This window comes from Macaca thibetana, chromosome 6 (genome assembly GCF_024542745.1).
Source record: "Macaca thibetana thibetana isolate TM-01 chromosome 6, ASM2454274v1, whole genome shotgun sequence".
Classification (NCBI taxonomy): Eukaryota; Metazoa; Chordata; class Mammalia; order Primates; family Cercopithecidae; genus Macaca; species Macaca thibetana.
In genome coordinates this window covers 10,833,773-10,848,074 of record NC_065583.1, presented here as the reverse complement: position 1 = coordinate 10,848,074, position 14,302 = coordinate 10,833,773, and the positions used below count along the sequence as shown (strand labels likewise).

General features: G+C 37.5%; 1 protein-coding gene and 1 pseudogene across 1 annotated transcript in view; both read left to right on the top strand.

Annotated features, from left to right (window-relative positions):
- RANBP17 (RAN binding protein 17) overlaps nt 1-14,302 on the top strand; it is a 431,565-nt gene that overhangs the window by 38,380 nt on the left and 378,883 nt on the right. The window contains exons 5-6 of the mRNA XM_050794341.1: nt 234-299; nt 13,813-13,917. Of these exons, the coding sequence (XP_050650298.1) occupies nt 234-299; nt 13,813-13,917 (171 nt within the window). The remainder of the gene's footprint in view (nt 1-233; nt 300-13,812; nt 13,918-14,302) is intronic.
- Nucleotides 319-9,110, top strand: LOC126956985 (tubulin epsilon chain-like; annotated as a pseudogene).

The following is a 14,302-nucleotide window of genomic DNA, read 5'->3' as shown; positions in this document are numbered from 1 at the left end:
TTTCCCATTTAGCTCTGTGTACCTAAATTTATCCTTCAAAAAATAGGTTTGAAATTATTTTGTTTATAGAAATCATAGTGATTTTTCTTTATATGTTAAAATTTTATTTCAATTTTGTGATTAAGTAAATGTGGTGTTTTAGTCTTTAATTATTTGTAAATATTACTTGGTGCACACATTAAGAACTAATCATTTGTCTCCACTTAGACTAAACTTTGCTATTTTCTCCAAAGGGTACTGTGGAACACTGCGTAATAGGAGTAATAATCCTTTCTGAATTGACTCAGGAAATGAACCTGGTAAGCAAGACTTTCCATCTAACAGGAGCCTGAGTTTGTTTAAGTAATGCTGTTTCTTTTCTGCATTTATTTGTGGCAAAATAGACAGCCTTCTTTTTGTGGCATAAAACCCTGAATAATCAAGTTTTTTTGTGTCTGTCTGTCTCTTTTATTGATGGGGTAATTAAGTGGTGGAATATTTGCATTGTTATTGAAAATATCTGCAACAGTACAGAGTATTACAAAGAACAGAGAATTAGACATGGTTCTTGCTCCATGGGCACTTGGAGAATTGTCCTTTTACCTCATATACGCCAACCATAAGAAATATATGCAAAAGAGAAACAAACCTTTATTCACTTACAAATAAAATAGAGGTGGTTTGAGGAATTGGTTCTCAACAGTGGATATGCAGCAGTACTCATAAAAAAAACAGGCCTTTTTTTGGCTGGGCGCGGTGGCTGACGCCTATAATCCCAGCACTTTGGGAGGCTGAGGCAGGTGGATCACCTGAGGTGAGGAGTTCGAGACCAGCCTGGCCAACATGGAGAAACTCCATCTCTACTAAAAATACAAAAACTAGCCAGGCATGGTGATGGGCGCCTGTAATCTCAGCTACTGGAGAGGCTGAGACAGGAGAATTGCTTGAACCCGGGAGGCGGAGGTTGCAGTGAGCTGAGATCATGCCACTGCACTCCACCCTGGGTGACAGAGCAAGACTCAGTCTCAAACAACAACAGCAACAACAACAATGAACAATACAGGCCTTTTGGGTTGCAGGCAGAATGCAGAGGCCGGTGTGGCTCACAAGCGCCCCCAGCTGGCTGTGCACCAGCATAACCCAGTTGGTGGTCATATTGGTTGGCCAATGCGAAAACCAGATCAGCTGCTGCTTCTGGGACCTGGTGCTAAGGGAGCATGCTGCGGTCAGCCAGAAAGGAATGTATTATGAGGCAATAAGCAGCTTCTTTAGAACTGTGGATACCAGCCATCTTGATTGGCATGGAAGAAGGGATAGTGAGTGAAATTCTTCGGGGACCAGTGAGAGATGTATTTGATACCAAACAACTCATCACTGATATTTCTGGCTCAGGAAATAATTGGGCTGTGGATCACAAAGTTTTTGGTAGTCTTTTTCAAGACCAGGTTTTAGAGAAACTCAGAAAGTTGGCAGAGCACTGTGATTGCTTGCAGTGTTTCTTTATAATACATTCCGTGGGAGGAGAATCAGGATCTGGACTTGGCACATTTCTTCTTCTTTTTTATTATTTTTTTAAATATTCCATTGCATTTGTGTGTATGTACAACCATATTTTCTTTATTATTGTACTTTAAGTTCTGGGATACATGTGCAGAATGTGCAGGTTTGTTGCATAGGTATACACGTGCCACGGTGGTTTGCTGCACCCATCAACCAGCCATCTACATTTGTTATTTTTCCTAATGCTATCCTTCCCCTAGCCCCCTAACCCCCAATAGGCCCCAATGTGTGATGTTTCCCTCCCTGTGTCCATATGTTCTCATTGTTCAACTCTCACTTATGAGCGAGAACATGTGGTGTTCGGTTTTCTGTTCCTGTGTTAGTTTGCTGAGAATGATGGTTTCCAGCTTCATCCATGTTGCTGCAAAGGATATGAACTCATCCTTTTTTATGGCTGCATAGTATTCCATGGTGTATATGTGCCACATTTTCTTTATCCAATCTATCATTGATGGACATTTGGGTTGGTTCCAAATCTTTGCTATTGTGAATAGTGCTGTAATAAACATACGTGTGCATGTGTCTTTATAGTAGAATGATTTATAATCCTTTGGGTGTATACCCAGTAATGGGATTACTGGGTCAAATGGTGTTTCTGGTTCTAGATCCTTGAGGAATTGCCACACTGTCTTCCACAATGGTTGAACTAATTTACATTCCCATCAACAATGTAAAAGTGTTCCTATTTCTCCATATCCTCTCCAGCATCTATTGTTTCATGACTTTTTAATGATCGCAAATCTAGCTGGCGTGAGATGAGATCTTGCTTTATGAATCTGGGTGCTCCTGTATTGGGTGCATATATATTTAGGATAGTTAGCTCTTCTTGTTGCATTGATCCCTTTAACATTATGTAATGCCCTTCTTTGTCTCCTTTGATGGTATCTCATTGTAGTTTTGATTTGCATTTCTCTAATGACCGTTGATGAGCTTTTTTTCATATGGTTGTTGGCCACATAAATGTCTTCTTTTGAGAAATGTCTGTTCATATCCTTTGCCCACTTTTTGATTTTTTTTTTTTGGTTGTTGTTGTAAATTTGTTTAAGTTCCTTGTAGATTCTGGATATTAGCCCTTTGTCAGATGGATAGATTGTAAACATTTTCTCCCATTCTGTAGGTTGCCTGTTCACTCTGATGATAGTGTCTTTTGCTGTGCAGAAGTGCTTTAGTTTAATTAGATCCCATTTGTCAATTTTGGCTTTTGTTGTCATTGCTTTTGGTGTTTTAGTCATGAAGTGTTTGCCCAGGCCTATGTCCTTAAGGGTATTGCCTAGGTTAGGGTTTTTATGGTATTAGGTCTTATGTTTAAGTCTTTAATCCATCTTGATTTAATTTTTGTGTAAGGTGTCAGGTAGGGGCCCAGTTTCAGTTTTCTGTATATGGCTAGCCAGTTTTCCCAATACCATTTATTAAATAGGGAATCATTTCTTGTTTTTGTCAGGTTTGTCAAAAATCAGATGGTTGCAGATGTGGGGCATTATTTCTGAGGCCTCTGTTCTGTTCCATTAGTCTACATATGTGTTTTGGTACCAGTACCATGCTGTTTTGGTTACTGTAGCCTTGTAGTATAGTTTGAAGTCAGGTAGTGTGATGCCTCTCCAGCTTTGTTCTTTTTGCTTAGGATTGTCTTGGCTATATGGGCTCTTTTTTGGTTCCATATGAAATTTAAAATAGCTTTATCTAATTCTTTGAAGAAAGTCAGTGGTAGCTTGATGGGGATAGCATTGAATCTATAAATTACTTTGGGCAGTATGGCCATTTTCACAGTATTGATTCTTCCTATCCATGAGCATGGACTGTTTTTGCATTTGTTTGTATCCTCTCTTATTTACTTGAGCAGTGGTTTGTAGTTCTCCTTAAAGAGGTCCTTCACATCCCTTGTAAGTTGGATTCTTAGGTATTTCATTCTCTTTGTATCAGTTGTGAATGGGAGTTCACTCATGATTTGGCTCTCTGTTATTGGTGTATGGGAGCGCTTGTGATTTTTGCACATTGATTTTGTATCCTGAGATTTTGCTGAAGTTGCTTATCAGCTTAAGGAGTTTTGGGGCTGAGACAATGGGGTTTTATAAATATACAATCATGTCATCTGCAAACAGACAATTTGACTTCCTATCTTCCTATTTGAATATCCTTTCTTTCTTTCTCTTACCTGATTGCCCTGGCCAGAACTTCCAATACTGCGTTGAATAGGAGTGGTGAGAGAGGGAATCCTTGTCTTGTGCCGGTTTTCAAAGGGAATGCTTCCAGCTTTTACCCATTCTGTATGATATTGGCTATGGGTCTGTCATAAATAGCTCTTATTATTTTGAGATATGTTCCATCAATACCTAGTATATTGAGAGTGTTTAGCATGAAGTGTTGTTGAATTTTATTGAAGGCCTTTTCTGCCTCTATTGAGAAAATCATGTGGTTTTTGTCATTGGTTCTGTTTATGTGATGGATTATGTTTATTGATTTGCATATGTTGAACCAGCTTTGCATCCTAGAGATAAAGCCCACTTGATTGTGGTAGATAAGCTCTTTGATGTGCTGCTGAATTTGGCTTGCCAGTATTTTATTGAGGATTTTTGAGTTGATGTTCATCAGGTTTAGTGGCCTGAAATTTTCTTTTTTTGTTGTGTCTCTGCCAGGATTTGGTATCAGGATGATGCTGGCCTCATAAAATGAATTAGGGAGGAGTCCTTCTTTTTCTATTGATTGAAATAGTTTCAGAAGGAATGGTACCAGCTCCTGTTTGTAACTCTGGTAGAATTAGGTTGTGAATTTGTCTGGTCCCAGGCTTTTTTTGGTTGGTAAGCTATTAATTATTGCCTCAATTTCAGAGCCTGTTATTGGTCTATTCAGGGATTCAACTTCTTCCTGATTTAGCCTTGGGAAGTCTATGTGTCCAGGAATTTATCCATTTCTTCTAGATTTTCTAGTTTATTTGCGTAGAGGTGTTTATAGTATTCTCTGATGGTAGTTTGTGTTTCTGTGGGATCAGTGGTGATCTCCCCTTTATCGTTTTTTATTGTGTCTGATTTTTCTCTCTCTCTTTTTTTTATTTTTTGTTAGTCTGACTAGTGGTCTATCTATTCTGTTAATCTTTTCAAAGAACCAGCTCCTGGATTCATTGATTTTTTGAAGGGTTTTTTGTGTCTCTGTCTCCTTCAGTTCTGCTCTGATCTTAGTTATTTCTTGTCTTCTGCTAGCTTTTGAATTTTTTTGCTCCAGCTTTTCTACATCTTTTAATTGTGATGTTAGGGTGTCCATTTGTTGTCTTTCCAGCTTTCTGGTTGTGGGCATTTAGTGCTATAAATTTCCTTCTAAACACTGCTTTAGCTGTGTCCCAGAGATTCTGATACATTGTGTCTTTGTTCTCATTGGATATAAATAACTTATTTATTTCTGCCTTAGTTTTGTTATTTACCCCAGTAGTCATTCAGGAGCAGGTTGTTCAGTTTCCATGTAGTTGTGCAGTTTTGAGTAAGTTTCTTAATCCTGAGTTTTAATTTGATTACACTGTGGTCTGAGAGACTGTTATGATTTTCGTTCTTTGCATTTGCTGAGGATTGCTTTACTTCCAATTATGTGGTCAATTTTAGAATAAGTATGATGTGGCAGTGAGAAGAATGTATATTCTGTTAATTTGAGGTGCAGAGTTCTGTAGATGTCTATTGGGTCCACTTGGTCCAGAGCTGAGTTCAAGTCCTGAATATCCTTGTTAATTTTCTTTCTTGTTGGTCTCTCTAATATTGACAGTGGGGTGTTAACGTCTCCCACTATTATGTGGGAGTCTGAGTCTCTTTGTAGGTCTCTAAGGACTTGCTTTATGAATCTGGGTGCTCCTGTATTGGATGCATATATATTTAGGATAGTTAACTCTTGTTTCGTTGATCCCTTTAACATTATATAATGCCTTTCTTTGTCTCCTTTGATCTTTGTTGGTTTAAATTCTGTTTTATCGGAGACTAGGATTGCAACCCCTGCTTTTTTTTGCTTTCCATTTGCTTTGTTAATCTTCCTCCACCCCTTTATTTTGAGCCTATGTGTGTAGGCTACGTGCAAAGGCACATGAGATGGATCTCCTGAATACAGTGTACTGATGGGTCTTGACTCTTCAATTTGTCAGTCTGTGTCTTTTAACTGGGGCATTTAGCCCATTTACATTTAAGGTTAGTATTGTTGTATGTGAGTTTGATCCTGTCATTATGAGTCTAGCTGGTTATTTTGCCTGTTAGTTGATGCAGTTTCTTCATAGTGTTGATGGTCTTTACAATTTGGTATGTTTTTGCAGTGGCTGGTACCAGTTTTTCCCTTCCATATTTAGTGCTTCCTTCAGGAGCTCTGTTAAGGCAGGCCTGGTGGTGACAAAACTCTGTAAAGGATTTTATTTCTCCTTTGCTTGTGAAGCTTAGTTTGGCTGGATATGAAATTCTGGGTTGAAAATTCTTTTCTTTAAGAATGTTGAATATTGGCCTCCACTTTCTTCTGGCTTGTAGGGTTTCTGCCGAGAGATCTGCTGTTAGTCTGATGGGCTTCCCTTTGTGGGTAACCCAACCTTTCTCTCTGTCTGCCCTTAACACTTTTTCCTTCATTTCAACCTTGGTGAATCTGACGGTTATGTGTGTTGGGGTTGCGCTTCCCTAGGAGTGTCTTTGTGGTGTTCTCCGTATTTCCTCAATTTGAACGTTGGCCTGTCTTGCTAATTTGGGGAAGTTCTCCTGGATAATACCCTGAAGAGTGTTTTCCAACTTGGTTACATTCTCCCTGTCACTTTCAGGTACACCAATCAAATGTAGGTTTGGTCTTTTCACATAGTCCCATATTTCTTGGAGGATTTGTTGATTCCTTTTCATTTCTTTTTCTCTAATCTTGTCTTCACACTTTATTTCATTAAGTTGTTCTTCAATCTCTGATCTCCTTTTTTCCGCTTGATCAATTCGGCTATTGATACTTGTGTATGCTTCACAAAATTCTTGTGCTGTGTTTTTCAGCTCCATCAGGTCATTTATGTTCTTCTCTAAACTGGTTATTCCAGTTAGCAATTCCTCTAACCTTATTTCAAGGTTCTTAGCTTCCTTGCATTGGGTTAGAACATGCTCCTTTAGCTCAGAGGAGTTTGTTATTACCCATCTTCTGAAGCCTCCTTCTGTCAATTCGTCAAACTCATTCTCCGTCCTGTTTTGTTCCCTTGCTGGCGAGGAGTTGTGATCCTTTGGAGGAGAACAGATGTTCCAGTTTTTGGAATTTTCAGCCTTTTTGCACTGGTTTTTCCTCATCTTCGTGGATTAATTTACTTTTGGTCTTTGACGTTGGTGACCTTCGGATGGGGTTTTTGTGTGGACATCCTTTTCGTTGATGCTGATGCTATTGCTTTCTGTTTGTTAGTTTTCCATCTAACAGTCAGGCCCCTCTGCTGCAGGTCTGCTGGAGTTTGCTGGAGGTCCACTCCAGACACTGTTTGCCTGGGTATCACCAGCGGAGGCTGTCACCAGTGGAGGCTGCAGAACAGCAAAGATTGCTGTCTGTTTCTTCCTTTGGAAGCTTTGTTCCAGAGGGGCCCCCGCCAGATGCCAGCCGGTGCTCTCCTGTGTGAGGTGTCTGTTGATCCCTGCTGGGAGATGTCTCCCAGTCGGGAGGCATGGGGGTCTGTCCCTTAGCAGAGCTTGGGAGAGCCCCTTCTCTCTTCAGAGCTGGCAAGGGGAACATTTACCTCTGCTGAAGCTGTACCCACAGCTGCCCCTTCCCCCAGGTGCTCTGTTCCAGGGAGATGGGAGTTTTATCTGTAAGCCCCTGACTGGGGCTGCTGCCTTTCTTTCAGAAATGCCCTGCCCAGAGAGGAGGAATCTGCAGAAGCACTCTGGCTACTGCGGTGGGCTCTGCCCGTTTTGAACTTCCTAGTGGCTTTGTTTATACTGTGAGGGCAAAACCGCCTACTCAAGCCTCAGTAATAGTGGATACCCCTCACCCCCACCAAGCTGGAGCATCCCAGGTTGACTTCAGACTGCTGTGCTGGCAGCAAGAATTTCAAGCCAGTTCATCTTAGCTTGCTGAGCTCCGTGGAGGTGGAATCCTCTGCTCTAGACCACTTTTCTCCCTGGCTTCAGCCCCTTCTCCAGGGGAGTGAACGCTTCTATTTTGCTACTGTTCCAGGTGCCACTTGGCACATTTCTTTTAAAGATGCTTGAAGATAAATTCCTAGAAGTTTGTAGATTTATGACCTCCATTTATCCTTCCGGTGAGGAGGATGTCATAACTTTACCTCATAAGGGCATCTTGGCGATGAAGGAACTTAATGAGCGTGCAGACTGTGTGTTGCCCATTGACAGTCTTTATTTGACATCATTAGCAAAATTGACCTCGTAGTGAATTCTGGAAAGTTGGGTACAACTGTAGATGCACTTCAAGTGCTGTGGCTCTAAAGAGCGGCATAATAAGCCCTTTGTTGCAGTCAACAACATTGTGGCAAATTTGCTCAACCTAACAAGCTCTGCAAGATTTGAAGGGTCCCTTAATAAGGACTGTAATGAAATCAGCATGAATTTGGTTCCTTTTCCTTAGCTTCATTATCTTGTATCAAGCCTAACACCTCTATGTACGCTGGTCGATGTTAGCATTCCTACTAAAAGATTGGATCAGATGTTTTCAGATGCCTTTAGTAAAGATCACCAGCTGCTTCAGGCAGACCCCAAACATAGTCTTTACTTCACCTGCGTGCTCATGGTTAGAGGAAATGTACAGATTTTACATCTTCGCAGAAATATTGAAAGATTAAAATCATCTCTACAATTTGTCTTCTGGAATCAAGAAGGCTAGAAGACCAGCCTGTCCCTCCTATGGGCCATTTTTATTCATTATTAGCTTTAGCAAATAACACACGTGTGAAGCCGACATTCATGGAACTGAAAGAGAGATTCATGAGGCTCTGCAAGAAAAAAGCTCACCTTCATCGCTGTCTACAAGTTGAAGGGATGGAAGAAAACTATTTCACAGAAGCTGTGTTATTTTTATCAGCACTCATATGGGAGTGGCCACAACTGTATGAGTGGACGCCACAAAAAACATAACCTGTACAAGATTTACTGAGCCTAAGCATAGCCGTGTAAAAAAGAAACTCTCCAAAATGCTTTCTTAATTTCACATTGTTTTTATCTCACCTTTCTGTTTCAGCATTTCTTTGAGATTCAGAAAGTCCAGTTTGTTTTTAATGTTAGGAAATATTTTTGTCTAAAAGACTGATTTCTGTTTAATCACAATTTGTTGATAATACCAATGTGTGAAATTAGTGAAATCGTAGTACCTGAACTTCAGACATTTGTCCTCAGAAAAGTCCCCCTTTCTAAAATTGAGAGAATGGAGTTCTTCCGTATTATGTCATATTTGTAACCTCTTATTTAGGCATTTATGCACTGATAGTCGTGTCTTCGATAAAAATATTGTACAGATATTTATTTATCATTTATATTTTGACATTCTATTTAAATTCTCCTGATTCTGTAAAAATAGGTACTGGGAGTAGAGGAATATAATATAAATATTTCTGTGTAATATCCACTAACTATTCAGGGATAGATTTTATTCCAACTATTAAGGAGGTTTTGTTTCTTCTTTAGATAAGAACTTGTTTGTTCAAAAGAATTCTAATTTGTATACTTAACATGTATTGGTATTACATTTTTTAAATAATTACTTATCAAACCAGTTGATTTTATAATAATAAATGTTTATATTAAAAAACAAAACAGGCCTTTTTTCACTTTATGGCTCCTAGCTTGGATTTTTACCCTGTACAGGGGGAGTTTTCAGAAGCTGTACTTCTCCCCAACAGTGCTTTTATGATCTGAACATGTTATCGCCTGTTCGTTTGCACATAACATGGTTCTAAACAGAATGAAAGCAGAAGTTGCGTTCTATGTGGAATAATTTTATAATAAAGAGGAAAGTAGTGTTTAAAAACTGTCATCTTCAGTGGTACGTGTTTGCGTGTGTGCATGCATGTCCATGCACACATATAGATGTATATATGTAGAAGAGTTTGCATACCCAGGATCACTTGCCAGCTCCCTTTGGAGTAACAATATAGCCATGTGCATAAAAAAATACAAAAGAACCATTTTCTACTTGTATTCAATCAGAAATTAGAAAATATTTTTAGATTTATAGGATGGATTTCTAAAATTTAAAGTGATCTCTTAACTTATCATGGCTGTCACCTTCCTGACTCCTCCACCCCAGAGTATGTGCTGTGTGTTTGTGTGTACATAGATATCTATTAATAATACTGTGTTGGCAGGGATGTTATGACAGGGATAATCTTATTGAACTCTAAATATGTCTGAAGAACTGTAGCTTCCTTCCAAAAAAACTACATTTAAATATTTTCATAAAAGTGAATAGTATGATAATCTCATGTACTTGTCATCTTCATTTTACAACTTTTTGCTAATTTTGAAACTAGCAGTTTGATTCATTTCCTGCTTCTCAGCATAATAGGAAAATAGTCTGCTCTGAAAATGAGAGTTTGCTGTGTTTAGAGTATCGCTGAAATAAGACTAGTTAATGTGAAGTTCTGGTAAATGTGTAGTTTAGAGAGCAATAGGTTAGCTTCTTTTTTTAAACTAGCAAACTTGCAGAAAAGTTGTAAGTATAGTCCAGAGAAGTTTTTTCTCAACTATTTGACACTAAGTTGCTGACATGGTTCTCCACCACCAGGGAATTTAGTGTATTTCCTACACACAAGGACATTCTTCTACATAACCACAATACAATGTTAAAATCAGAAAATGAACACTGGAATTATTCCCACTATCTAATCCTCATACCCCATTCAAGTTTCACCGGTTATCCTCAAAACACTCTTTCTAGCAAAAGAACCAGTTTAGGATTGTGTATCACATTTAGTTCTTCTGTTTTATTAGTCTCCTTCAAACTAGAGAAGAATTTCTCAATCTTTTTCACTTTCATGGCCTTGACATTTATGAAGATTATATGCTAGTTGTTTTGTAAAACGTCCCTTAATTTGGGATTGTCTGTTTCCACATTATTAGATTCGGCTTATGTGAATTTGTCAGGAATGTCACAGAAATGATACTGTGGCCATCTCATTGCCTCCTATCAGGAAGCACGTGATGATTTGTCACATTACTGATGATGTTCACTTTGATCTCTTAATTAAGATGAACTCCTCTGGGCTCCCCCATTGTAGACTTATTCTTTTCCCTGTTGTAATTAATACATATTTTATGAAAAGGTACTGAAGTCTCTGAAAATATTTTGTTCCTTATCAGACTTTCAACTTACTGATTTGTTAATTTGTATTAGTATGGATTCCTTGTTTCATTTTATTTAATAGGTTATAATTCATTGCTAACATTATTTGTTTTGTTGCCCAGATTTTCCAAGATTTGACCAATAGGACCTTTTTCAAGCTGATCTTTGTGTCCATTGACATTTCCTCACCATTCTTTGGGTTCTTTCTTACCTTCTGGCACAAGATAGTCCAAGCTTTTCTTGCGTTGAACCAGGCATCTTTTAAGAAAAGCTTTAAGGTCTGAAGTGTGATTTTGGCTTTATATGGTGAAAAATATATATGGCTTCTGTGGAGACATTTCATTCAGCCTAATTTTATGACATTTACAATTTCAGCTAGCATTTATTAAGCATTTCTGAACCAGGAAGTAGGGAGATCTATAATGCATGAGGATAATTAAATATTCTGGTTATCAGATATGAGCCAGATAAATTCATGTAGTATCCATAACAGGATGTGTCTTTTAAGAATAGGATCTATGCTTGAGTTTTCCTAAAAGTTAGGAGGCTTATATAAGATATCCTGCTGTTTTAGAAGCTAGAGTTTCTGTTCCTGGAGTATATTCGCTATCTAGTCATTAAGAAGTAAAACATCCCGTGCCTCCGAGGTAGAGGCATATATATGCAATAGAAAATGGATGTGCAATCCTTCTTCTCAAAAGATTGGATATCTAAATGAGTAACCCAAGTGAAATAAGCATGCAGTCCTTTAATATAACTCTGGGATAAGACGTGGAGTGGTATTTTTGCTCTATTTTTACCTTTTACAAACTTCTTAGCTTCTTTAAAACTTACATATTTACCTGTAAAGTGAGAATGACAACTACTTACATGGATCTTACTAAGATTATATTAACTTGCACAGGACTTAGTGTGTAGAAAGTGCTCAGTACACCTAAGTTTCTTTCCATATTATGGATGTGATAAGAGTGAGAAGTTAGTCTAAGATAGTGTGCCTGTAAACTTGAATTTCTCATCTTTTAAAATCATCCTTTATTTCAAAACTCGTGTTTTAAAAAGATAAAATGTGTCTCACAGATTAGTTTGAAAGAATAAGCGAAATAATATGTGAAGAATACTTTATAAATTGCAATTATAATGCTCTTTGCTTTTAATTTGTATTAAGGAAAAATATTTTTATATATTGGGGAAAGTGTTGTAGGAGAGACAGACTTTGAGACGATTTAAATTAATCAAGAGAGGCATTAAAAATAGGCAGAAAACGTGAACGGACACTTCTCAAAAGAAGGCAAGTGGCCAAAAAACATGAAGAAATGTTCCACGTTACTAATCATCATAGAAATGCAAATCAAAACCACAATGAAATACCATCTCACACCAGTCAGAATGGCCATTATTAAATAGTCAAAAAGCCACAGATGCTAGCAAGGCTGTGGAGAAAAGGAAACTCTTATGTTGGTGGGAATGTAAATTAGTTCAGCCACTGTGGAAAGTAGTTCGGAGATTTCTCAAAGAACTTAAAATAGAACTACTATTCAACCCAGCAATCCTATTACGAGTATATATCCCCCAAAACCCAAATCTGTCAAAAAGAAACATGCACTTCCATGTTCATTGCAGTACTATCCAGAACAGCAAAGACATGGAATCAACCTTAGTACCCACTGATGGTGGATTGGATAAAGAAAAGACACGTATACCATGGAATGTTATGCAGCCATAACAAATAATGAAATCACGTCCTTTGCAGCAACATGGATGCAGCTGGAGGCCCTTATCCTAAGCAAATTAATGCAGGAGCAGGAAACCAAATACCACATGTTCTCACTTACCAGTGGGAGCTAAACACTAGATACTCGTGGACATAAAGATGGCAACAGTAGAAACTGGGGACTACTAGACAGGGGAGAGATAGAAAGGAGTAAAGGTTGAAAAACTAACTTTTGGGTGACAGGATCATTCATACCCCAAACCTCAGCAACATGCAGTGTACCCAGGCAGCAAACTTACACATGTACCCCCACAAGCTAAAATGAAAGTTGAAAAAAAAAATTAGGAACACTGAAAATGCTAATTTAAATCTTACACATTGGGTATAGGTTCCATAACTACTTTGTGTAATCATTTGGCCTTCTGTTATGTTTCATCTTTTATAAGGAAATATGGCAATTGAGTATAATCTAAATTATATGTTGGAGCTTAGGAGGTATCACATAATCAATTTTGAGTCCGTTGCTTCTTTCCGATCTATAAACACTAGCAAGGAAAATGGTTTGTTTTCTTCTTCCACATAGCAATAAAAATAAATAGTAATGCTATCGCAACTGTAGACCATAGTGTTAATGTTAGTATGAGTGTCAGACTTCAGCTTTGCCTGTTTCCTATTGATAAATGGAAATATTAATGGTATTAATAGTATAATTTTGAATATACTACATTTTAGGTTAGAGGCCTAATAGCTAGTCTTAGTTTATTCTTAAAAATTATTTGTCATTAGCTAATAAAGTATTCAGAGGGAATATACTATTCCTTATATAATAAATCAGATTTCTGATTATTTATAATTTCTGCCTTGTTTTCATAGTATCAAAGATATATGAACCAATGACATATATGGTATATATAGGAATATCACTTTCAACTAGAAGAATTTTTCTGTGGCTAATTCAGTTTGCTTATTCATAGACAAAGTTAGAATTTGGAGAATGTCTTGGAGATTTCTCATTTTACAGGTGGAATGTGAGGAACAGGGAAGTTGTTACTGCATGGTGTAAAATATGGTACATGGTTCAGGAGTTAATAGTCTTAGTATCTATTTTTATTTTGTAATCTGTATACTGCCTCTGAAAGTGTGATTCACTTTGGTTTTTAGAATTGGGTTGTAGGAAGAACATTAAATTAAAACAGTCTAGAAACTTGGGTTCTACTCAAGTTTATTTCCTTTTTTTTTTTTTTTAATAAATTTTGCTTTGCTTTTTCAAAGGTCTGGTTAAACTAATTTCATCTTTATCTTTTTAGGTTGATTATTCTAGACCTTCAGCAAAACACAGGAAAATAGCTACCTCATTTCGTGATACTTCTCTCAAAGACATTTTAGTGCTAGCATGCTCTCTTTTAAAAGAGGTAAGTTATTTAATAATTCAAATTCAACTTCCTAGTTAGAATATTTGGGAAATTTTAAGAGTTTCAAAATAATTTCAGTTGGATTTTCCCCCCAATTCTGCCTTCTAAAGAATTATTGTGGACAGACTTAAGTATAGTAAATTTGCATAAATCTGTAAGCAGTTCCAAAAAATTCACTTTTACTCACTGGGCATATGAGAAGGTGAAACCTAAAGGGAATCTAATAACTTATCTTTAGGTAGCAGTTTCATTGCCTTCCCAGTGTAGATTCTTTAATTACGGAAGCGAATTGAGTATTAGTTTCTTTATCTGCTTGCTTATATTTTGCAAGGATACAGATGAAAAATGAAATGACAATATTTTCCTGATTCATCAACTATCAAAA